This window comes from Somniosus microcephalus, chromosome 33 (assembly GCF_052327205.1).
Source record: "Somniosus microcephalus isolate GS21.2 chromosome 33, FLI_Smic_1.0, whole genome shotgun sequence".
In the NCBI taxonomy this organism is placed as follows: domain Eukaryota; kingdom Metazoa; phylum Chordata; class Chondrichthyes; order Squaliformes; family Somniosidae; genus Somniosus; species Somniosus microcephalus.
The window spans coordinates 10076673-10103435 of record NC_141019.1 but is presented as its reverse complement, the minus strand read 5'-3'; the positions used below and the strand labels follow the sequence as shown (position 1 = coordinate 10103435).

Below are 26763 nucleotides of genomic sequence, written 5' to 3'. Positions count from 1 at the left end.
TTTCGATGAGATCCCCTCTCAATCTTCTAAACTCCAGTGAGTATAAGCCCAATCGACACAATCTCTCCTCATACGTCATTCCTGCCATCCCAGGTATCAGCCTGGTGAATCTTCGCTGCACTCCTTCCATGGCAAGAACGTCCTTCCTCAGGTAAGGCGACCAAAACTGCACACAATACTCAAGGTGCGGTCTCACCAAGGCCCTGTACAACTGTCAGCAGTACTTAAAGGGACACACACCTCTTTCAGGTAAGTTTGGATTTATGCTTTTGGACTAGATTTTTTATATTTTATTGAAGGAGTGGCTTGGTGCAATAGATGTTAAAACTTTTTTAAAGTGTGCAGAGAGTGCAGGGAAAGAGAAATAGAGTTCATGTCTCAGGTCGAGATGCTGCCTGTCCTGCTGAGTATTTCCAGCATTTTCTGCTTTTATTTCAGATTTCCAGCATCTGCACGCAGAGGGAAGAGGAAGACACAGAAGAGGAGGAAGCGGAAGGAAGGATGCAACCCAGATAGCCCTTTTCTGGCCGGGATATCCGGGATGGAATCATCCGCCTGCGGTATCAGTGACCACAACCCCAATTCCCCTTTCAACATTTGTCCCACATCTTACCTTCCCTCTGTTACTGACCATCACAGCATCCTCTTGGCCACAATGCTGAAATAAAGGCCACCACAAAGCAAACTTTGCAATGCTACTGCTGGCACGCAGTGCTACCCCAGTGGCTGCAGCAGAGCTGGTGGAAGGCTGTTGACTTTCAGTGGGGGCACTGCAAATGGCCTTGCAGGATGATCTCGAGGAGCTGGTGACTGGGAGTGTGAAATCGAGTGACGGTGTTTCTTCTTCTTTGCTCTCTTCTCCCTCTTCTTGGTCAACCACTGGCTGGGCAGGCTGCATTTCTTGGGTGTGTGAAATGAGGAAGGCCCAATGGTAGGGCTGTGGTGAGGGGAGGGTGGGAAAGCAAGAGGTGATGCGAGAAGGTGGATAACGTATGAGGATACCAGCATCTTGTATCCTGTCAGCCCCGCCACTGGCCAAGGGCTCAACCATGCCCCTGCCAAGAATGGCCAGCACCGTCTCCTCCAAGGAGGTGAGGTGAAGCTAGGAGGTGTGCCTCGTGATTGGTAGAGCTTGTTGGTAAATGAGTGATGGTTTGGGGCGGCGGGGGTGGGGGGGGCTGGGTTCTGCAATGAGCAGTGTGTGAGGCTAGTGGTGCAGTTGGCTGGAGATGGCTTTTGAAGATGCATTCACTGACCTTGACCACTGGTCTGAGATCATGAAGCTTAGAATCATAGAATGGTTACAGCACAGAAGGAGGCCGTTTAGCCCATTGAGCCCGTACCAGCTCTCTGCAAGAGCACTTCAGCTAGTCCCACTCCCCCGCCCTTTCCCCGTAGCCCTGCAAATTGTTTTCCTTCAGGTACTTATCCAATTCCATTTTGAAAGCCACGATTGAATCTGCCTCCACCGCCCTCTCAGGCAGCGCATTCCAGATCCTAACCACTCGCTGCATAAAAAAGTTTTTCCTCATGTCGCCTTTGGTTCTTTTGCCAATCACCTTCAATCTGTGTCCTCTGGTTACTGACCCTTCTGCCAATGGGAACAGTTTCTCTCCATCTACTCTGTCGAGGCCCCTCATGATTTTGAACACCTCTATCAGATCTCCTCTCAACCTTCTCTGCTCCAAGGAGAACAACCCCAGCTTCTCCAGTCTATCCACGTAACTGCAGTCCCTCATCCCTGGAACCATTCTTGTAAACCTCTTCTGTACTCTCTCTAAGGCCTTCACATCCTTCCTAAAGTGCGATGCCCAAAATTGGACACAATACTTCAGTTGAGGTTGGACCAGTGTTTTGTGGGAGACGACAGTCTCCCGCGTAAAGAAATAGGCAACACAGCGAGCTACAAGAAATAGGTCTTTACTCCAACTCTCACAATACAGTACTGAATTCGTAAAGCCCGCGAGCCTGTGATGACTCACGGATTGGTCACCTGCTGGAACCTGATTGGTTTTCCTTCTCTCAGCAGCAGGCAAGTCTGAACATGCCTTATTCCTCTCAGCTTGCAACTGTCTTGCGGGGGGAGGGGAATACAGCAGTTAAAAGGGGATTATACAGGTTTATCTACATACACACAGTGTTTCCCCAATGTGGCAACGCCACATACGCCCCCCCAGAATCCTCGTTAACTGTAAAAGTCAGTCTCTGCGGAGGTTTGACCAAGCGGCCGTAGCGGCTGTAGTAGCCATCTGGCGTGTGAGGAGGGCTGTCTGGGAGGTCGGCCGGTTGGTTCGTCGGCTGGTCTGGCGGCTGGTCTGCCGGTGGGCTGGCTGCCGGCGAAGGTGGGGCGGCGGCCGGGAAGTAAGGTTCTGGCATGTCTTGGTCCTCTTGTGGGGCCGCCGTGGGGGGAAGAGCCGGACGAACCGGGAAGCTGAGGTCCAGGTGCGCCGGTTTGAGGCGGTCTACTGAAATAAGGTCCGGCTTCCCGCCGACGTCGATAAAGAAAAGCTTTGTCCCCCGTCTCCAATACGGAGAAGGGGCCGGTGTATGGTGCCTGCAGCGGGCCTCTGTGCGCGTCCTGGCGCACGAAGACGAACTCCGCATGGCGTAAGTCCCGAGGCACATAGGACGGCTGCGGGCCGTGTTGCGAAGTGGGCACTGGACGGAATTGCTGGGCCGCATCCTGGTGCAGGGAAAGCTGTCTGGCGGCCGACCACGGCTCCGTTGTCAGGGGGAGGAAGTCGCCTGGTACTCCGAGCGGTTGGCCGTAGACCATCTCGGCCGCGGAGGCGCGGAGGTCCTCTTTGGGTGTGGTGCGCAATCCCAGGAGGACCCAGGGTAGTTTGTCGATCCAGCTGGTGTCGGCCAGGCTGGCGCGGAGGGAGGCTTTCAAGGAACGATGAAAGCGCTCGCAGAGCCCGTTGGCCTGCGGGTGGTAGGCTGTTGTCCTGTGCAACATGGTGCAGAGGCCGGCGGTGATGGCATTCCACAAGTGGGAGGTGAACTGGGGGCCTCTGTCCGAGGATATGTCGGTTGGCATGCCGAACCGGGCCACCCATGTCGAGACGAATGCTCGTGCGACGTCGGTCGTGGTGGTGGAGGCGAGGGGAACCGCCTCGGGCCATCTGGTGGTGCGGTCGACGATCGTGAGCAGGTGTGTGAAACCGTGCGACGGCGGCAAGGGGCCTACCAGATCGACGTGGACGTGGTCGAAACGCCTCTCGGGCACCGGGAAACACTCCAATGGCGCCTTGGTGTGCTGCTGGACCTTAGCGCGCTGACACGCCACGCATGTGTTGGTCCAGTCTCTCACATCCTTGTGGAGTCCAGGCCAGACGAACTTGGTGGACATGAGTTTCTGAGATGCACGCATCCCTGGATGTGAGAGGCCGTGGATGATGTCGAAAACTCGCTTGCACCAGGCGGATGGGACGACCGGCCTAGGCGAAGGGACTGAGACGTCGCACAGGAGGGTTGTGCCGGCTGCGTGGAAGTGGATGTCGGCCAGAGTGAGGCTGGTGGTTGACGTCCTGAGGGCCTGGATCTCCGCGTCGGCGGCCTGGTCTCTCGCCATGCTGGCGTAGTCGACGCCCAGGTGCACTGCGTGGAGCAAGGGTCTTGAGAGGCAGTCAGCCACCAAATTGTCCTTGCCGGCGACGTGGCGGATATCCGTGGTGAACTCCGAGATGAAGTTGAGTTGGCGCGCGGACCAGGGTTCGGTTACTTTGGCCATGGCGAAAGTGAGCGGCTTGTGGTCCACGAATGTGGTGAACGGCCGGCCTTCCAGGAGGAAACGGAAGTGCCGGATTGCCAGGAACAGGGCCAGGAGCTCTCTGTCGAACGTGCTGTAGGCCTGCTCGTTCTTGCGCAGCTGTCGGCTGAAAAATGCCAGTGGCTGCCACGCGCCTTCGACCCACTGTTGCTGGACAGCGCCAACGGCGTAATCCAAGGCGTCCGTGGTGAGGGCGGTCTTGGCGCCCGGGATGGGGTGGGCCAGTAGTGTGGCGTTGGCCAAGGCGCTTTTGGTCTGGTGGAAGGCTGTCGCCATCTCGCTGGACCAGGTGAGTTGCTCTTTGCCCGTTTTGCCCCTGGTGGCTTCGTAGAGGGGGCGCATGAGTGAGGCGGCCTTGGGCACGAAACGGTGATAGAAATTGACCAGCCCCAAAAATTCCTGCAGCGCCTTGACCGAGGTGGGCTGGGGAAAGTTCGCCACCGCCTGCACCTTGGAAGGTAGGGGAATGGCTCCCCTTGGCGAGATTCTGTGGCCGAGAAAGTGAATTTGGGCTGCTCCGAACTGGCATTTGGCCGGGTTGATGATTAGCCCGTGCTGGCTGAGGCGCTGGAAAAGAGAGCGCAAATGCGCGATGTACTCGGCCTTGCTGGTGCTGGCCACGAGGATATCGTCCAGATAGACGAACAGGAAGCTTGGGTCCCGTAGGACGGAATCCATGAGCCGTTGGAAGGCCTGTGCGGCGTTCTTGAGCCCGAAGGGCATGCGCAGGAACTCGAACAGTCCGAAGGGGGTGATGACCACCGTCTTCTGGACGTCTGCGTGGTGGACGGGGACCTGATGGTAGCCGCGAATCAGGTCGACCTTGGAAAAGACGGACTTTCCTGCTAGGTGTGCCGAAAAGTCTTGGATGTGCGGAATGGGGTATCTATCAGGCGTGGTGGCGTCGTTGAGCCGTCTGTAGTCGCCGCAGGGGCGCCAGCCACCGCCCGGCTTGGGCACAATGTGGAGGGGGGACGACCAGGGGCTGTTCGAGCGGCGGATGATGCCCAGTTTCTCCATCGTGGCAAATTCTTCCTTGGCCACCGCCATCTTGGCTGGGTCCAGGCGTCTGGCTCGGGCGAACACTGGTGGTCCCGTAGTGGCGATGTGGTGCTCGACACCATGATTGGCTGCCGCGGCTGAGAAGGTCGGTTGTGTGAGCCTCGGGAAATCTGCGAGTAGGCGGGCGTAGTCGTCATCCGCCGGGGCAGAGCAGGACCCTACGAGGGCCGGGCTGTTGCTCTGCTGGCAGGCCAGTGAAGCGAAAGTTGCTGCGTCGATCAGGCGCCTGTCGCGGACGTCGACCAGGAGTCCGTGGGCGCAAAGAAAATCGGCGCCCAGCAAGGGATGTGCCACCAAGGCCGTCACGAAATCCCACGTAAATCGCTGGCCGTTGAAACAAACCTCGGCCCGTCGCTTTCCAAAAGTAGCGATGGCTGCGCCATTTGCCGCCACGAGGGGTGGGCCGCTGCAGCCTGCCTGGATGTCGAGCTGGGAGGCAGGAATTATGCTGCATTGGGCTCCGGTATCGCAAAGGAATCTGCGCCCTGAAAGGGAGTCGGTTATGTACAGCAGTTTACCTGCGGTGCCGATGGCCATCGTGGCGGCGGGGATGCGGTCGAGCGGGCCTAGACGGCGGCGCGGGGCTGGCGCGTTGGGCCGGGCGGCCATCTTGGTTTGATCGAAAGAGCAGGGTGCTCTGCAGCGTTGGGCCTTGTGGCCGAAACGCGCGTGGTAGTAGCATAGTTCTGCGGCCTGGCGTGGCGGCGCGCGCTCGGTGGTGTCGGGGGGCCTCGCGGCTGCACAGCCGAGTTGGGCGACGGCGAAGACTTTGTCCACGGCGGCTGCCAGTTGTACGCAGTCCGTGATCGGGGACCCCGCGAGGGCAGTCTGTACCTGCTGAGGAAGCAGGGTGAGGAAAAGGGCCCGAAACAAGAAGCACTGCGGTTCAGAGCCCAGGAGCGCAAGCATCCGGCTCATCAACTGGGTCGGGGTAGAGTCGCCGAGGCCTGGTAGTGAAAGAAGCCTACGGGCCCTCTCCTCCCCGGACAGGCCGTAAGCCTGCAGCAAGCGGCCCTTAATGGTTGAGTACTTGCCGGTCTGTGGTGGGTTCCCCAGCAGGTCGAGAACTTCGGCAGCGGTGGAGCTTGCTAGTGCTGAGACTACGTGGAGGTACCTTTCTTCATCGTCTTGAACCCTGCGAAGGGTGAATTGGGCCTCCGTGTGCGCGAACCAAGCTGGTGCTTGGTGTTCCCAGAAGGTGGGGAGCTTCAAGGACGCGGCGCCGGCCGACATCGGGCTGCTGCTGGTTGCCGTCGGGTCGTTGCTGGCCTCTGTAGGGCTACGTGAGTCAGGGGCTTCGGCCGCCGACATTCGGGGTCACCAATGTGGGAGACTACAGTCTCCCACGTAAAGAAATAGGCAACACAGCGAGCTACAAGAAATAGGTCTTTACTCCAACTCTCACAATACAGTACTGAATTCGTAAAGCCCGCGAGCCTGTGATGACTCACGGATTGGTCACCTGCTGGAACCTGATTGGTTTTCCTTCTCTCAGCAGCAGGCAAGTCTGAACATGCCTTATTCCTCTCAGCTTGCAACTGTCTTGCGGGGGGAGGGGAATACAGCAGTTAAAAGGGGATTATACAGGTTTATCTACATACACAGTGTTTCCCCAATGTGGCAACGCCACAGTTTTATAAAGGTTCATCATAACTTCCTTGCTTTTGTACTCGATGGGCTCGATTTTGCTATTGGGGCGGGCTGGGGGCGTGTCAGCCGCTTTTCGTGTTAGCCACCTGACTCCAATTTGACGTGGGAAAAATATGCGATTTTTCCCAAATTGGGCAATTGATTTCCAGCTTGTGGGAACCCCTGGCCCACTTAGTCTTTCCATCCTGAAAGTCACCTCCGATGACGTCATCAGTGCTGGTGGATTTAAGGCCTGCAAGCAGCCTTGCTTCTTCTGCAGACTGCAAATCTTATGCCCTTTGCTGTGATAGATTCCTCCAGCCAATATGTCCAGCAGTAGGCCAAAGTCTGCACCAAGGTTCGATGACGCCGCCCTGCAAGCTCTGGTGGAAGGAGCAAGAGGAAATAAGGAGGTGCTCTTCCCTTCCTCAGGGAGGAAGAAGCCTCCCCAGCAGACGAAAGCTGTGTAGATGCAAGTGGCCCAGGAGGTCAACTCTTTGTCTATGTGCCGCAGAACCTGGCTGCAGTGCAGGAAGAGGTTTCATGACCTTCTGCGCACTGGAAAAGTGAGTATGACTTTCCCATCACCCTCAATCTGATCCCCATTGCCTCTCCTCACCAGCACTCAGCTTTGACAACCTCTTCCTCCACATCCCACCTGACACTGACATTCCTGCACCCTTACCCATTTCCTCTCTCTCTATGGTCACATTCACCTAAGCAGCCCTCACACTCCCTATCGCTGTGATGCTATGAAAACAACTGACAACACACTCCATCTTTGTCTCCTTCTAACCAGCAATGATATGGATTCTCTACACTCACTCCTTCAATCTCACTCAAACTCCACTTGTCTCCTTCATTGCAGGAAAAGAGAGCTCACAATAAGAGGGAAAGAGCGAGGACAGGAGGAGGGCCACCCTCAGTAGCCCAGCTCACCCCCTGGGAGGAGGCAGCCCTGGAGATAGTGGGAGTGGAGGAGGATGCGCAAGTGGGGGATGGACAGACGGGTGCATCAAAGCAAGCTGGTGACAGAATAGTTTATCTTCTCTCTCATTGACATTGCATGAGTCACTGATAATGATTCTGATGCTCTAACAGATTGACTTTTGATCATCTGCAATATTCAATGTGCATGTAACCTTGGCCTCACATCTCTGACTCTTTCCTTTACTCCCACACAGGACCATCGAAAGCCCCCGTCCCCACTATCCAGGAGGAACAGCCTGAGCTTCCAGACTCCTCAGAGGAAGCAGCAACCTCTGAGGGCGCAGCGTCAGCAGAATTCAGTGCACCCAGCACCAGCGCAGACACTCACACCTCAGTGGTACCTTCGCGAGATAGTGCAGTGTTGTGAGCTGTGATACACCAGGTGACAAGTGAGCATCAGCAGATTGTGGAGACAGGGACAGCAGTGGAAAGTCCTAGTCGGAGGGCGCAGGACTCTGCCAGCTCGGCTCAGCTGCATGTCGACCCTCTGCCTCTGGGTCCATCCAGAAGAAGAGCGGTGCTGGAACTCCAGGAAGAGGTGCAGAAGTCTCTGGCAGGTTTTGTCTCCAGGGTCACTGCGAGTGTGGAGTGAATGGAGGAGTCCATCGCTAACATGAACAGAGCCTTTGTGGAGGCGTCGGCGCATGAACGCATCACCACGGAAAGGATGGCAACCTCCGTGGAAAGGATGGCTACAGTAGACGAGAGGATGGCCATGGCCATGGAGGAGCCTAGTCGCCAGGGTCGTGAAAACATGGTCATTGTTCAGAATAGACTGACATCTCTTGAGGAGCGATGGTCAGCTATTGAGCAAACAAACCAGACCTTCAGGCAAGTCCTCGGGAGTAGGACTTCCAGTACAGAAACGGGTCCTCATGGCCCCCCTGAATTGCAGCAAGGTGCTGTCCAGCCACTTGCTAGCTCTGAAGTGGGGCTGACCCATGAGAGGGATGTTGGTGGCATACAACAAGGAAGTGGGGGCTCCTCTCCAAGTGCTCACACGACCATGCCACTGCAAAGCCCTCGGTCAGAGCCCCACCAGAGTCCCCACCCAACTGAGATGGGCGTCTCAGCCCCTGCACAGCCGCAGGAGCAGCAGACTGATGCCAAGCCCTCACAGGTTCGCAACCCGAGGACGCCCGCCAAAGGTGTTGAGACAGGAGCAGCAAGAAAGTGAGCAAGGGGCCTCCACATCTGCTGAAGCCACAGGGGAAGCACCACATAGGAGCACGCGCAAGAGGAAGATAATGCACAAGTAGTCACAAGGGTAGTCACTTGGGTGTCATGTTGTGTTTATTTTTTAAATGCCATCACTTGCTTATTGTCATAAAAAATTCTGATGGCAAACTGTTGCAGTTGTGGCATGTGTCATTTCGCAAATGGGACTTCCACATTGAGGGCTTAGGGCAACTTGCAATTATCAGTATGGTGGTCAGAGTGATAGGAATCCGCAGGTTCTTGGCCAGTGTCGATGGTCTGATAAGAATGTGCGAGGCAAAAGTGTTTGATTGTGCAGGATAAGCAAATCTGGCCAAGATGAGTGCGTCCCTTGCATCCCGGGCAGCAATGTGGTCGTGCGCTGGCACCTTCTGGCTTGTGCAGCTTCAGGTGGGTGAGCAGCAGCTTGGAGCTCCTGCTGTTGCTCCTGCAGTTGGTGCAGCTGTTGTTCAGGGTTCTGCTGCTGCCACGGCTGGTCTTCATCCGAATCCGATGTCCAGCAGGAAAGGAAATAAATGGTTCCCATTCTTCTGGTATATACCTCAGTTGAGGAAGCGCTCCTTCAGGGTGGACAAATGTAAGAAGTCACACAACACCAGGTTATAGTCCAACAGCTTTATTTGAAATCACAAGCTTTCGGAGCGCTGCTCCTTCTTCAGGGTGGGGAGAGGGGTTTCCCAGGAGGTCACACTGGAGGTGGGTGTCAGGCTCCAAACTTCCACAACAATGAGTAGGCTTTTTAAAAGTTCCCCCAGACCCGAGAACAAATTTCTGCCACCTGCAAATGATGATTGGTGCAAACTCCTTTTTAATGGTGGAGCTGCAGCTGTTAGTAAGCAATCCACTCGTGAGGCCGCCAGGTTTCACTGGCGTGTTTCAGAGGAGACATGCAGCATATGGGAAAACTGTTAAAATCAGAAAGGCCTCTCAAAATGGGATTATAGAGGCACTTAACTGGTTGTTAAGGGCCTTAAGGGCCTATCCCGCCTCTTGGGATGGAGACGGGGTCAGAAAACTCGCATGTGGGAGAAGTGCTCGGAGGCGGGATCGGGCCCGCTTGCAAGTTTTTGCGATTTTAACACCTCACATGCCTCCAATCCCGCCTCCTCGGGCCTGGCAAAATCAAGCCCTATACCTCTATTTATGAAGCCCAGGATCCCGTATGCTTTTTTAACCGCTTTCTCAACCTGCCCTGCCCCCTTCAACGATTTGTGCACATACACCCCCAGGTCTCTCTGTTCCTGCACCCACTTTAGAATTGTACCCTTTAGTTTATATTGTCTCTCCTCGTTCTTCCTACCAACATGTATCACTTCGCACTTTTCTGCATTAAATTTCATCTGCCACGTGTCTGCCCATTCCACCAGCCTGTCTATATCCTCTTGAAGTCTATCACTCTCCTCCTCACTGTTCACTATACTTCCAAGCTTTGTGTCATCTGCAAATTTTGAAACTGTGCCCTGTACACCCAAGTCCAAATCATTAATATAGATTAAGAAAAGCAGTGGTCCTTGTACCGACCCCCGGGGAACACCACTGTGTACCTTCCTCCAGTCTTAAAAACAACCGTTCACCACTCCTCTCTGTTTCCTGTCACTTAGCCAATTTCGTATCCATGCTGCCACTGTCCCTTTTATTCCAAGGGCTTCAACTTTGCTGGTAAGCCTATTATGTGGCACTTTATCAAGTGCCTTTTGGAAGTCTTTTGGACAGTGGAGCCAAATGATGGGGTCGACACTGCAAGCAGTGATGGCTTCAGTGATCTGGTCCCACATCCTTCTTTCTGGAGGGCCTCCTGGCCCCTGTGGGTAGAAGACCTCTCTTGCAGTGTTGACCCCCTGCACAAAGCTGAAGTGCTTCATGCGAGACCCTGGATGCCCCTTCCCTGGCTTGTTGAGCCATTTGTGTTAGTGCTGAAGCACTTTTACCATTACTTTTAGGTGCAGAAGGCAATTCAGCTTTAAGAGCTCAAGACTGCCATTTGGGAATTTTTTTTTCCTCCGGCAGGCAGTTGAACTGTAAGGGCTAAAAATTGCCTAGTTTTAAATGATTTTAATTATTTTTATTTTAGAAGGCAGTTCCCGTTTAAGGGACTGACACTGCTTTCTAAAATGATCAGCTAGCTTTAAGATAACGCTGTTCGTGCTCCAGGGATGCTACGGCCATGCCACATTGGGCCTCCTGCTGAGACAAGTTTAGCGCTGCGCTGATTTAAATTAGCAGGCAGCACCAAAATATTTGCCTGCGCCATTAATTCTGGTGGCCGTTATTTGTGGCCCACGGTGGCACCGGCAGGTTTTCAGCATACTGGAATCTCTAGGCCATGGAGTGGGAAGATAAGCGAAGGTGCACAGCCTGAAAACAGGTCAAGTCCAGGCCTGTCAGGGAAATCCAAGCAGGAAAGGGAGTGAAAGTGCACTGCCTCAGTCATGCATACATGTCATGAAATGAACAGGCAAGATGGAGCCTCAGGCACACATGCACAAAATGACAGTGAGCCAGCAGCATATGCACAGAAGTCCCAAAGCAGCATTGAGGAGCACTGACTTTGCATATTGGTAGGAAAAACAGCTCAGAGATAGTGCAGAGGCTATGGGAAGGAAGCAGAACTTTAGCCCTATGCTCCTGCTAGTAACTTTATACTAAATTGAAACTTTTTAATAAATAGTTTAAATTTTTCTGGTAAGGAAACAATTGAGGCTGCTGAAATCATATTTTTAAAAAAGCATGAGCAATTTAATTGGTTGGTTTGTGGCAGTAGCTGGCTCATGAATGGCTGCTTTGGGGGAAAAATGGGCATTTAATTGCTTGTTTTGTGCTGGTGATTGCACACTTAGCAGCTTTTCCTACCTATCTAGCAAATAGAGCTGCTTTTGGTTGACATGTGAGCTGTTTGAGACATTCTTTTGCCTGACATATACGTGACGCTTTTGAGGTGTGATGCCACAGGTGCGCATTAGACAGAAGACTTAATTATATAGATAGCTATAGCTGAATATAGCATTGGTGTCTATATGTAGAATTTAAGCGGGGCCACAAAACCCAACAATTAATTCACTGCGGTCCAACTCAGTTTCAGTGGCCAAGTTTACAAATACAACCTCAAACAGAAAATTAAAGACAGCAAATCCCTCAACCAAAACAAAAAATATAATTGGCATGAGGTCAAACAAGCATTAGAAAATTGCTTTCACTACTGTACAGTAATTAATGTCAGAGGGCAACCGATGCCACAAAGCACAGCCTTACTGTTTATTGTCTGCCAACTGCTGACTTTATCTTTCAGCTTTAAATACTATTGAGAGAGTTTGATCATTTGCCAACTTTAATTGTCACTATGTAAATTATTTACGAAGTACAAAACGCACCATTTGTGGTTATACTGTGGTTGCCTTTATAGGTACTGATGGCTTTACCCACCTGGAGATGATGCTTTCTTAGATCAGTCATTGATGGATTCTACCACTCACCCAACAAAGCCCCAACTAGCATACCTTCCCATTACTTTGTCTTATACTTCTCAAAAAGGAATACAATCATGGTCGCAGCTGTATGGTTGGTATATCAGCTGTCGGTTAAAAGATCCCAAATTAATCTAGGCTCAGATTAACATGATCATATCTAACATTGCACCGTGTCCCATCAAGACAGCAATGTATGTTTCCTGATGGCTCAGTAGACAAATGCATTGCCAGATTGAGTACTGAGCCACAGGACTACGAAGGTCTCAGATTCTATATTCTGTGCTGCATTAGCTGATGTCGGCCAAGGTGGTGGTGGAGAGCAAAAAAATTAGCCTCAGTGCCCCTGGACTCGGTGGATGAAAAATAAACACCCAAAGAGGGTCCCTGCTCCTGATTTCAATTCAGGAGCTTCTGCTGGAAGTCACAGTGGAGCCAGCACGCGAGGACAAGATCGGGCTCAGCTCTTCATGGTGAAATACTCGACCAAAACGCAAGCATGTTGGGAAGCGCTTGGGACGAGCAGACAGAACAGGAGGCAGACCAAGAAGCACATGGGCTGGGGGTGCCGGTGAGCAAGCGGGCAGGCTGGGACTACCTGTGTTTTGTTCCCACTCACTGGGCCTGCTGAATGTACTTGTAAAGCTCTATACTGTCACAGCATTGCAAGTACAATTCTGCAAGTACATTGAGTGAGAGTTGTACGCCAAGTCCGAGGCACAGCACCAGAGCACAGTAAAAAAAGACAGCAGGCGGAGGCTATGAAAGATCTCTGGGTGGACAGGACTTTGGGTGGGTGGGGGGAGCTTTTTAAAAAATTGCAGATCTCCTGTGGCATTGCTCACATCATCACTACAAACAGACAGCAATCTCAGAACCAAACTAAAGCCCAGACCCCTGACAGAGGTTAGGGCACAGGGGGCAAAACTTAATATATGCCTTTCCAATGGGAGTTGAGAAATATAGTAGATAATTGGCAAAACATATTTCAACTTATTTTTGTACATTTGTCACCCGTGTATTACACGGTATATTCTGGGTGATCTGATTTGAACTTTGTGCCCAACCCGGATTTAAAATTTACACCTGAACACACGGGAACGTTTGAAAATCTCTCCTCAGTTCTCGTGACATTAAAATGCAATTTGTCAACATGTCACTTAAAGGAAAAACAATCCTTACTTTTTAAAATGCAAACAAAACTATAAATATATAAATATCAAATATTAAAAAAAATACATTTTTTCATTGTAAATAACCAACTGCTTAACCTCAAACCACCAACAGACACAATATGCTGCATGAAAGTACAGATGTGTTTTGGGACTCATTCGGTGAGGGGGAATCCATTTGATACATTGTGACTGACATTCCCACAACAGGGGAGCTGCTTTGTTACATCTGTGGAAATTCCTCATCCGATTAGTGCTACTGAGTTGGCGTAACAAGATACACTGTCTTGGTGAGCAGCTTCTCCTGGAAACTAATTCTGTTGGGACCTTGAGCTCGTTTATTCAAATCAAAACAACGTTTGGCTGATGATTAATATTTTATTTGAAGTAGAGAGAGTCATAAATAGTTGGCTGAGAATTCTTCCTTCCGCCAAAAAGGGTTTGTTATAAATCTCATCATCATCAAGAAACGACTCATGAAATAACGCTGGATGGCCAGCTGGTGGCACCGTCCAAGAAGTATAAATACTCGGGCGTGGGCCCAGCTTGCCAGGGACATTTTGTAAGACAGGAACTAGTGAAGTACAACTAGACCTCCATGTTCTGAAACAAGTTGATTAAAGCCTTGCTTTATACTCAAACCAAGTACGTAGTGAGTTTTATTACGTCAGAGATCATTAATGACCAAATACAATTTTAAACAAGGAGAAACCAAACAACTCCATGGCTGGGGTTTTCCATATCTGGGCTCCCTAGCTCGCAATTTTCCTGTCCATTCAAGTGAATGAGGGAAAAATGCAGCTGGCGAGCTCAGAAGCACTTATGACTCTAGAAAAATACAATTTTGGCAAGCAATGAAATCCATTAAAAAAAATTTACATTTTATTTAAAATTACAACAAATCAGAAAAGAATCATTCTAGAAATTTGAATGTGCCAGTAAAAATTACTGTACCGTTGAGCATATCTGGAAATAATAGTGTCAATTCTTTTTAATGGCACTTTATAGTAACCCCTCCTTTTTTTGGCCTTTATTTTCAGCTGTCGCCTTCCCTTGTTGTTGCTTGGTCACAGATCCATCTATTCAACACCATTGGCTTGTTTTATCTCCTGCTAAAGATTTGCCTCATCGTGCTGAAGAGCCTCCAGCATTGAATGTTCGATGTCAGAAAGGTATGCACCTCCCAGCAACTGGTTCCACAGCAACATTAGCAGAGCCAGGAGTAAACAGCAACATCCTGACATGGGACTCGAAGAGGACAGGATAAGTATTTCCAATGCTAGCCGTGAGTGGGATAGCCAGTCTCATGAGTGGAGCTATTTATAGTCTCTTGTTGCTAGCACATGTTCTGTCTATAACGCTTCTAGTTTGTCAGTAGCTTTATCAGCCCAGAAAAAACAATAATCAGTTCATCTTTTTGAATGTTGTTATTCCTTTCTGCCCAGTCCCAATGAATCTTAACCTGCATCCCCCGCCCCCCACCCTGCCCTGAATCCCCTACGTCAAAAGGTACTTTGATAGTCTCTCTTCTTCTCTTAGGCAGTCCCTCGGCACCGAGGAAGACTTGCTTCCACATTAAAAATGAGCTCGCAGGTGACTGATTAGTCCAATGCGGGACCTACAGTCTCTGTCACAGGTGGGGCAGACGGTGGTTGAAGGGGCGGGTGGGTGGGGTGCTTGGGTTGACGTGCACTCCTTGCGCTGCCTGCGCTTGGCTTCCACTTGCTCCCGGCGAAGAGACTCGAGGTGTTCGACGCCTTCCCGGATGCTTCTCCTCCACTTTGTGCGGTCTTGGGCCAGGGATTCCCAGGTGTCGGTGGGGATGTTACCCTCAAAGCCTCCTTGAAAAAGTGTGTCCTTGAAGTGTTTCCTCTGCCCACCTGGGGCTCTCTTGACGTGCCGGAGCTCCGAGTAGAGCGCTTGTTTTGGGAGTCTCATATCGGGCATGCGGACAATGTGACCCGTCCATCGGAGCTGATCGAGCGTGGTCAAAGCTTCGATGCTGGGGATGTTGGCCTGAGCAAGAACACTGACGTTGGTGCGCCTATCCTGCCTATGGATTTGCAGGATCTTGCGGAGACAGCGTTGGTGGTACCTCTCCAGTGCTTTGAGGTGCCTGCTGTACATGGTCCATGTCTCTGAGGCATACAGGAGGGCGGGTATCACTGCTGCTCTGTAGACCATGAGCTTAGTGCCGGGTTTGAGGTCCTGGTCTTCAAACACTCTCTTCCTCAGGAAGAGACTTTGATAGTGATAGTGCGCTATCAACAGGATCCCAAAATATAAAGGAAGCAAAATCAAGAATGTTCAGGACCCCACTTCTCTATTTGGACAGCAGCTCGGAGGCAATGCCAGCATGGGCCTCCTTCCTATTGGCTCTCAAATGGGCCTATTATTAGGGACAGACAGCACACAGATAAATTAAAATGGGGGAGAGCGAGAGCAGCATTTAGAGCTCACGGATCTCCTACTGAATACTGCTCTCTCTGCATCAATAGGCCCAGCCAACAGGATGCCCAAGCAGCAACAATTCCTGAAACTCCAGAAAACAAATTGCCAGCCCAGCCAAACCACATGCTCATGTAATACCCAGTATTTACCCATGATTTTTTTAAACCTTAAGTCACTGCAGCAACATAGGTGAACTACAATAGAAATAACATGTGACCTGTTTTATTGGATCACTGCAGACCCCAATATGTTAACACAAGAAAATTTGCTGGTAGTCTGTTATTCAGGTGGGTGCATCAGTAGAATAATCATTGCATAGAATGGGTCCCTATAGTATCTTCACATTAGGGTCTACATTGACAACCAAATAGTGTTAGGGTTGTGCAGCATTTATTCACGGTGTGACAATTGTTTTAGAAGTACTGAAATATATTCATTGTGATACTAGTGAGATTTCATTCATCCTTTTTGTTTTCTGAAATAAAGTAGATTTTTTGACCAGGTGAAAAGCTCAGTTACAGCTGTTGAATCCACTTTTCTATTTGTACGATTATAATTCAAAATGATCACATGGGAGAAAAATCTAACATCGAAGACTTTGCATCACAGCACAGAGCCATCCCAGCCAAGTGAGACTGCGAGAAGTTGGAGCTACTATATTTACTAAGAAGAGCTGGACACCTACATTGGAATACCACTCTCAACCGACAGGCAAACTTACCTGTCCTCACTATGCAGCCAGCCCACTGTGTGGAACACTCAACAGCAACTCAGTCTTGCATTACTCCTGTTGCCCAAAGGTCAGCATCGATAGCAACAGTTTAGAAACCCAGAACCCAGATTTTTTTTGTTTAAGCAATGAATCGTTAGGGGTACGAATTTAAAGCCCAACCGTGAAAGAGCTGAATTGATATTTGTAGAGGCACCGCCATTTTCCCATTGATGACTTGGCACCAACTGCACCTGCTATAATTCAATTTCCTCACACTATTACTACTTCCCATCAGAGCTGCGAACCCATCATTGTGCAAATTTTAGGTGGGAGATTTTCAGTTGCGAGTTAGCTGCTTACCCAAGCATCCCCTTATGGCAAAAACAGGAAGTTGAGCCTGTCAGAAGAGGAGGGCCTGTCCTTTTTTAATGGAAGACTTTCACTACTGCTATACACACTGGGCTAGCCTCATCTCCAGAACACTCTCTCGATGTCTCTCACTGGAGAGTGAGAAAAAGCACAAGAAATGTCAGAAATTTTAAGTCAAAAGACAGAATGAAACAGAAGGAAAGTATCAAAGGCAAGACTCACTGAAGTTTAAAATGTAGTTATACTTCAGATGCTAAATACGGCCTATTCTGAAGGTACCACCCTGCCCAAAACAGCTTCTCACAAATGGCCACATCACTCAAATTTGTGGACATTGTGATGGAAACCAGAAAGCAGTCAAATTCACACGAGGGGGAGGGGTGGGGGAAGGGATGGTCGTGAGGCCCATAAGTGGCTGAGAGCGGAGCAAAGGCCATGCAAAGCTGCAGCCCAATAGTGGTCAGAATCCAAAAACAGGGTTGGGACCAGCAGTGGTTAGGAACTAGGCAGTGATGACATTTGGTGAACAGAGAGCACATGTGGAGGAGGAATGATCACAGAAAAATAAATTGCTTGTGGAGTGAATGGAAACTGCAGTGGTTAGTCTGCGGTGCAAAGTTGCTGCAGATGTGCGCAACGGTAAAACTGGCTTTAGTCTGTAACTCTCTGGTCTGTGTGGCAATATCTGTCATTTTGAAAAGAATATGACTGCATAGTGCAAAATGGCATTAAATCCAGTAAGCAGATTGCTGCAAATGGGGCAATTGTCAGCTCTCGGGTAGGCACTTCTGCCAGGGCAGAGAAAGGTTCTCCTTCCAGATCACAGGGTCAAAGATCCACCTATGGAATCTGCTGACTGACCAATGAGAAAAGATTTGCAAAACCCCAAATTGCAACAAAGGTCAACTGTAATGCCCTTGCTGGGATCAACTAACGCAATGGAGATTAGTAATCAAACCCATGTGTAGAGCTGGGTTTCTTTATCAATGAAACAATCAGGGCATTTCCTTGATTCACAGTGACAGTCACACTGGATATTCTGGACTTCATCATTACAGGAAACTTTCGTTTAACCGGAGGTTAAATGTCCGGAAAGCTCTATCTACCGGCAAAATTCAGGAGCTGTTTCCTATAAGTTTTTTTACTTCTCGTTGCTTTTTTTTCCCCCAGTCAGGCTCTGCAAGGTCTAGCTGAAGCTGTTGCTTAGCTACAGAAACGCTTTTAAGCTGCGGCCGACTGTTTTGAAGCTGTTGCTAACAACAGGGTTTGTTGATTCACACGGAGCTCAAAAGCTCCGTATGTTTTAACATTTGCGCTGGTTTGTGTAATGTATGTACCTTTAAGGGGGGGAACTACTTCTTACAGCTCATGTATACTGTAGTACCGGCAGTGACCACACCTGTATATAAACCCTGAGTAGTGATCTGTACAGTTAGTTCTAGAGTAACCCTCATTCAGTAAACACCTGTTGAATCGTTCCCTGCAGTCTGCTGTCTGATTATTGAAGGACACAACATTAAGATACACGGACCTAACATTGGCAACGAGGCAGATTCGAACCTACCTGCAACTCTGCATCACCTCCCAGGGATTCACTCCTGGAGAACAGTGGAAGAAGGTCGAGTCCAGAAGCACGGGCGTCGACCACGGGCAACCGCCCAGTCATCCAGCGGAGGCTGTCGAGAGCTAGGCTTGGCTTTCCAGTCACGGTGGTCCAGCGAAACGGGCTGGCAACAGGTACTGCGCAGACCCTTCCCGGACAGCGGCGGGCTAGAGCCCGACCGAGCGGCACAGAAAAAAGGCCGAGCAGCGTCGACGGGGGAGAGAGGGCAGAGCGCACAGGGCGCAGCCGGTGTTCAGGACCAAGCGGCATCAACGGGGGAGAGAGACGAGAGAGTGCAGAGCGCAGCCGGTGTTCAACGGGGGAGAGAGGCGCGCAGGAAAACGCGAGGCGCTGCCATTGCCACGAGGACCACAGAGAGCGGCGTTGGCAGCAGCGCAGGAGCAGCGCACGAAACCCACAGGGCGTCGCCATTTGCCATGAGGACCACCGAGAGCGGCGTTGGCAGCAGCGCGGGAGACGCCATTTTAAGCCGCAGCGGGGAAGAAAGGAAAGCGCGGGAGACGCCATTTTAAGCCAGTCTAACCACACCCAAAAATGCCGAAGAGTGGCAGTATCACAGCGTTCGACAATGAAGTCGAAGATTGGACGACATATGTCGAACGCATAGAAGGTGAATGAAGTGCAAGGTGAATGAAGTGCCAGATGACAAGAAAGTGCTGGTATTGTTGAATTCAATGGGTGCAAAAACGTATGGCTTACTACGAAACCTAGTAACCCCAGAGAAGCCAGTAGAAAAGGATTTTGAAAACATAGTGTCAATCCTACAGGACTACTTAAACCCCACACCGCTGCTGATAGCAGAAAGATTTAAGTTTCACAAAAGGAACCAGCATAAAGATGAAAGTAATGCTGAGTATTTAACGGAACTGCGCAAGCTATCGAAACACTGCCAGTTTGGAACGGGACTAGCAGATACTTTAAGGGACAAGTTTGTGTGTGGGCTTCAAAGTGAAGGAACCCAGAAACGGCTTCTATCAGAAAAGGATCTTACGCTGGACAAGGCTTTCAGCATGGCAGTATAACACGAAGCAGCAGCACTGGGCGCTGCAGAGATACAACGGAGACCGCAAGAATATGGCACAAATGAAATGTCATACGGAACAGTGAAGTGCTATCGCTGCGGCAGAACAACACACGACCATAATGATTGCTGGTTCAAAGACAAAGTGTGCAGACAGTGTGGAAAAGTACGACACATAGCAAGAGTCTGCAGGTCGGGAAAGAAAACCAGCAGCAAGAAATCTCCACAGGAGAAGTACAAGAAGGTACATAAGGTGACGGAGAGTAGTTCAGACGAACAGAAGAGTGATACAGACTCCGGAAGCAAGGAGCTGGGTTGTCTGAAACTACATAATGTGATCAAAACGGAGGATCACCAAACTATCTGGGTCACGCTCAAGATAGCAGGAGTCTAAGTGAAAATGGAATTGGACACAGGATCAGCCCTAACAGTCATAAACCGAAGGGACTACAAGCGGCTATTCTCACATAAACCCTTGAGAGATACAAAGATTGTCTTGAAGACGTACACGGGGCAAAAAGTCTACCCCAAAGGAAAAATAAGGGTGAACGTTATATATAACAGCAAGGAAACACCAAAAATGGACCTATATGTATTGGCAGATGGAGGACCACCACTACTAGGATGTGAATGGATCCGGAAGATACAGCTAGATTGGCATTCCATACAGGCACTGACTGTGGCTGACAAAAAGGATGATGACGTCACACCTGGGCGACTGTCAAAGATCCTAACTGACGCGAAAGAAGTGTTCCAGCAAGGACTCGGAACACTAAAAGGCATGACAGCGACGGTTAAAATTGAAGAAAACGCAAGCCCAAAATTTTTTAAGGCCAGACCGGTACCTTATACGATCCGCCCAGCCGTCGAAGCAGAGCTGGAGAGTCTGGAACGTTCAGGTGTACTGTCCAAGGTAGACTGGAGCGAGTGGGCTACACCCATCGTCCCTGTGATGAAAAAGTCGTTGAGCAGCACGCCTGGGGAACCAAGGAAGGTTCGCATCTGTGGGGACTTTAAGGTAACAGTGAACCCGGTCCTTCACACCGTACAATATCCACTTCCGCGGATTGAAGATATTTTCGCCTCGCTATCTGGAGGGAAACGCTTCACTAAGATTGATCTGGCCCAGGCGTATCTGCAAATGGAGGTAGAAGAAGCATCAAAAAAATACCTCACAATCAACACCCATAAAGGCCTCTACCAATACAACCGGCTGGTATTCGGGGTAGCATCAGCTCCGGCTATTTGGCAGAGGGCAATGGAACAAGTCCTGCAAGGGATCCCAGGGACCCAGTGTTATTTGGACGACATCCTGGTCATGGGCGAAAATGACAGTGATCACCTTGCCAACCTGGAGCAGGTGCTCACTAGATTGCAGGAATATGGGCTCCGAGCTAACCGCCCCAAATGCGAGTTTTTTAGAAAACAGATCTCGTATTGTGGCCACGTTATCGATAAAGAGGGGTTACATAAGTCCCCAGAGAAGATTGAGGCAGTAGTCAAGGCTCCAGCACCGGAAAATGTGTCACAACTGAGGTCGTTCCTCGGGCTGGTAAACTACTACCATAAGTTCTTGCCAAATTTGTCTACAATACTACACCCACTGAACACCCTACTGCAAACTGGGGTGCCATGGAAGTGGAGTGACGAATGTAGACGAGCTTTCCAGAAGAGCAAAACACTAATCACATCGAAAGAGGTATTGGCCCATTACAACCCGGCATTACCAATTCGGTTGGCATGTGATGCGTCACCCTACGGCATTGGAGCGGTGCTGTCGCACAAATTCTCGGACGGCTCAGAGAGGCCAATAGCCTTTGCGTCACGATCACTAACCTCAGCCAAGCGTAACTACGCCCAGATTGACAGGGAGGCCCTCAGCCTAGTGTGGGGAGTGAAAAAGTTCAATCACTATCTGCACGGGCAAAAGTTCACCTTGCTGACTGACCACCAACCACTTGTCTCCATCTTTAATCCAAAGAAGGGCGTTCCGGTGATGACTGCGCAACGGCTACAAAGATGGTCACTCTTTCTCGGGGCGCACCAATATGAAATCGAATATAAGGGCACGAAACAGCATGGAAATGCTGATGGGCTATCACGCCTGCCACTGCCTACTGCGGAGGAAGCACCAGCAGTGGATCCTGTCGAAATATTCCATTCGACTATAGTTGAATACCTACCGGTAACTAACGCTTGTATCGAAAAGGAGACCCGAAATGACCCGACACTGTCTCGGGTATATGATTTGACGGTGAAGGGATGGCCAGCACATGGCGACTCACTGTTGCCAGCATTCTCGACAAGGAGAGAACAGCTGTCAGTGTGCCGGGGGACCTTGATGTGTGGATCCCGAGTGGTAATTCCACCCAAGTTAAGGGATAGAGTGCTCAATGAGCTTCATGAGGGTCATCTGGGAGGGGCAAAAATGAAAAGCCTAGCCAGGGCTTGTGTGTGGTGGCCGGGAATCGATAAACAAATCGAGGACCTGACCAAGAGCTGCTCAGGATGCCAGAAAGTCCAAAATGCACCACCACAGGCCCCTCTACACCCATGGGAGTGGCCCTCATCTCCATGGCAACGGGTGCATATTGATTTTGCTGGTCCATTCATGGACTCAATGTTCTTAATAGCCGTGGATGCGCACTCGAAATGGCCTGAGGTCATCAAAATGTACTCCACCACCACGGAGAAAACTATTGCAGTCCTACGGACCATTTTTGCCAGGAATGGCTTGCCAGAACAGATTTGCTCCGACAACGGACCACAGTTTGTGTCCGAAGAGTTCCAGAGGTTCTTGAAAAAGAATGGGGTAAGGCATTACACATCCGCCCCGTATCATCCAGCCACAAATGGATTGGCTGAGAGGTTCGTACAAACCTTTAAGAAGGCAATAAAGGCTATGTACAATGACAACATTCCGCTGCAGCACAAGGTGGACAATTTCCTGTTCGCCTACCGGAATGCGACACATGCAGTCACCAACCAGGCCCCAGCCATGATGTTCTTTAACCGAAGGTTAAGATCTCGCCTGGATTTGCTCAGACCAAACGTACGAAGAGATGTTGAGAGTAAGCAATTCCAGCACATCCATGAGAAGCCAACAAGGAGCTTCAATGTAGGGCAACCAGTCTTGGCCCGCGACTACCGAACAGAAAAATGGCAGCCAGGAACGATATGCACACGGCAGGGCCCACTAATGTACACAGTGGATGTTGGGGAGAGCATCGTGAGACGCCATGCTGACCAGATCCTAGAGTCACAGGAACAAGTCAACTCCATGCCTCGCCCATACGTACCTGGTGATGAACCCGACGTACAGGTCGCATCTACCCCAGAAACAGTAGCATCGGAAGCTGATGAACCAACCGACGACAGGGGGCCAGAATCGCCTCCGCACCAAGAGCAAGACACTCGGGAAAGGCGCTATCCAGAAAGGATCAGGAAGCCTCCCCAAAGACTGAATTTATAAATAGACTATTTTCAGCTAATGTTGCATGTTAAAAGTGTTAATTGTAATTAGTTTGATATTTAATTGTTAAATGAGTGTTATGGTACTGTTAATCTAAAAGGGGAGGAATTGTAATGTATGTACCTTTAAGGGGGGAACTACTTCTTACAGCTCCTGTATACTGTAGTACCAGCAGTGACCACACCTGTATATAAACCCTGAGTAGTGATCTGTACACTTAGTTCTAGAGTAACCCTCATTCAGTAAACACCTGTTGAATCGTTCCCTGCAGTCTGTTGTCTGATTATTGAAGGACACAACATTAAGATACACGGATCTAACAGTTTGTACGGCAGTTTTGATGGTACGGCACCAGCTCGGTCCCGTCAGTGCCGGATATCAGAAAGTTTCCTATACATCAATTTCAACTGAAATATTACGTGCAGTTGATTCGTGAAATTTGTGTCTCTCAAGAACAAACTAAACTTCAGTTTCATTACAAGTTTCTCCTGTGTTCCAAGTGTAATTACTTACATTCTTTCATCATGCCAATATCCTGGCATCGCTTGAGTCTACATGCTTGGCAATGTCTTCTGTTATCCTTCGTAATTGAACAGTTGCCATTAAAAGGACAGGTAAAATTGGCCTTTTTCTTCATGCTTCTCCTGGGGGGTGGGGGAAAACAAAACAAAAAAATCAACTCAGCGACCAGGACTGTAAGTATACAATTACAAAGGACATGTACATACCACACTCATTTCCTTCTTTGAAAACTGTGACAACAATTTGACAACTAATGAAAAACAAAATACTAGGCAATCAGGAAGCATCAACAATTGAGCAAGGCTGTGTGCCTTGAAATGTTAGGATGGAAGAAAACAACAGCAACTCCCCACAGAGTTCCCAATCTCAGCTGAGTCATCGAGAGGCAGTAAGCAAGAAATGTTGGGAAAGGAGAAGAAGAATAAAAAAATCAGACAGGATTCCTGCTCCTGAGCAGTTTACAGTGACCCCTGCAGAGCTGTGTGAGTGAGTGAGTAACATGAGCCGATTTGGCTGCAATACCACCACAGTCGAATAGCCTGCCGACACTTGCTGCCCCGGCTCACACTGACAATGGCCACTTGAACAGGGTACTGGAGGGCAATCATCAGAAGTGCAGAAAACAGGGTGGGGGGGGGGGGGGGGGGAATATATATTTGTATTGTTGTAGTAAACCAAATCAAAGTGTTAAAGAAAACTTTTGCTCCATTTGGACTCCGTCAATGCAACATTTGGGTTCCTGAAATTTGGAATGCAGCAGTCGTGGACTCCAAACTTTGGAGTCCCAAAACAAACAGCTGGGGACAGAAAACTATTTTGTTAGTTGTGAAATTTATGCCAGGAAAAAATAAAAATAGACTTGTAAATTAACAGTAGACATCACCAGCTGGCAAAGATTTAAACTAATGGCAGGTTTGAATTCCTAGGAACATTCTGCCAACGGAATGAACACATCATTGTTAACAGTTTCCAGTTGTTTTGTCACAAATGCAAAAGACCAATTGTGACATCTGTGAAAGAACACTAGGAACGCAGCATCAAATGTGCACTGTCCATTTCTTTTGCTCAAATAAAGACTGGAAGAAATTGTATTTATTTAATGTCGCACCACGCCGCCAATGTCTCAAAGTTCTTTACAATGAATTAGTTTGAGACGCTGTGACTGCTGGGAGTGCAGACTGCAACAGAAAACTGCTGCTCCATGCATCTGACAGACAGACACAACTGGCTGCCTCCTGTCAGCAAAATAAAGTGGTGCATCGACACACTAATGCTTAATATGACTCCTGCATGACCAGTTTAATTTCACCTGTTTTATATATAGGATAATGTAGGTTCGATTGCAGTAACCGATGACGTTGAATGACAAATGCAAAGCTGGAGCAGTTTATCAATGTCAACTTAGCCACATGGTATGTTACTGCCTTAAAACACAAGTCCTGGATTAATCTTCCTAGCTTTTCTGTCTCTTCAGCCTAAAACATTTTCAAGAAATGTCAACCTTAGCTCAGTGGTAGCATTCGTGCCTTGGATTCCGAAGGTTGTGGGTTCAAGCCCCACTCCAGAGACTTGAACACGTAATCTAGGCAGACTTTTTCGTGCAGTACTGTGGGAGTGCTGCACTGTCAGAGGTGCCATCTTTCAGATGACACACAAATTGGGCAGGCATGGCTTCGGTTTAACAACTGGCATCTATCCGACAATGTGGAAAACTGCCCAGGTATGTTCTGTCCTCAAAAAGCAGGACAAATCCAACCCGGCCAATTACCACCCCATCAGTCTACTCTCAATCATCAGCAAAGTGACGGAAGGTGTCATCAACAGTCGTCTTCTTCTTCTTAGGCAGTCTCGCGGAACCGAGGATGACTTGCTTCCACACTAAAAATGAGTTCGCAGGTGACTGATTAGTCCAATGCGGGACCTATAGTCTCTGTCACAGGTGGGGCAGACAGTGGTTGAAGGGGCGGGTGGGTGGGGTGCTTGGGTTGACGTGCGCTCCTTGCGCTTGGCTTCCGCTTGCTCCTGGCGAAGAGACTCGAGGTGTTCGGCGCCTTCCCGGATTGCTTCTCCTCCAGTTTGTGCAGTCTTGGGCCAGGATTCCCAGGTGTCGGTGGGGATGTTGCACTTTTTCCAAGGAGGCTTTGAGGGTGTCCTTGAAGCGTTTCCTCTGCCCACCTGGGGCTCCCTTGCCGTGTCGGAGCTCCGAGTAGATCAAGCGTGGTCAAAGCTTCGATGTAATACAGAGGTTGGGGATGGCATTAAAAGGGAAATTAGAGACGCGTGCAATAAGGGCACAGCAGTCATCATGGGTGACTTTAATTTACATATAGATTGGGCTAACCAAATTAGTAAAAATACTGTGGAGGAGGAATTCCTAGAATGTTTACGGGATGGTTTTCTGGACCAATATGTCGAGGAACCAACCAGAGATCAGGCCATCTTAGACTGGGTATTATGTAATGAGAGAGGATTAATTAGCAATCTTGTTGTATGAGGCCCCTTGGGTCAGAGCGATCATAATATGATAGAATTCTTCATTAGGATGGAGAATGAAGTAGTTGACTCAGAGACTAGGGTCCTGAATTTAAATAAAGGAAACTACGATGGTATGAGGCGCGAATTGGGTAGGATTGATTGGGGAATGTCACTCAAAGGGTTGACGGTGGATAGGCAATGGCAAACATTCAAAGACCGCATGGATGAACTACAGAAGTTGTTCATCCCAGTTTGGGATAAGAATAAAACAAAAAGGGTGACTCAACCGTGGCTAACAAGGGAAATTAGGGATAGCATAAGATCCAAGGAGAGGGCATATAAATTGGCCAGAAAAAGCAGTAACCCTGAGGATTGGGAGCAGTTTAGGATTCAACAAAGGAGGATTAATTAAGAAGGGGAAATAGAATATGAAAGTAAGCTTGCAGGGAACATAAAAACTGACTGTAAGAGCTTTTATAGATATGTGAGGAGAAAAAGATTAGTGAAATCAAGTGTAGGTCCCTTGCAGTCAGAAGCAGGGGAAGTTATAATGGGGAACAAAGAAATGGCGGACCAATTAAATGCATATTTTGGTTCTGTCTTCACAAAGGAGGACACAAATAACCTCCCAGAGATGTTGGAGAGCATAGGGTCTGATGAGAGGGAGGAACTGAAAGAAATCAGTATTTGTAGGGAAATGGTGTTGGAAAAATTGATGGGATTGAAGGCCGATAAATCCCCAGGGCCTGATAATCTACATCCTAGGGTACTTAAGGAAGTGGCCCTAGAAATAGTAGATGCATTGCTGATCAT

At 49.5% G+C, this 26763-nt stretch overlaps 1 protein-coding gene across 1 annotated transcript in view; it reads right to left on the bottom strand.

Moving 5' to 3' along the window:
- The window catches only part of LOC147096957 (vitamin D3 receptor B-like), a 287363-nt gene that overhangs the window by 108337 nt on the left and 152263 nt on the right, over window positions 1-26763 (bottom strand). Inside the window, exon 5 of the mRNA XM_085972648.1 lies at window positions 23467-23597. Within this exon, the coding sequence (XP_085828774.1) occupies window positions 23467-23597 (131 nt within the window). The remainder of the gene's footprint in view (window positions 1-23466; window positions 23598-26763) is intronic.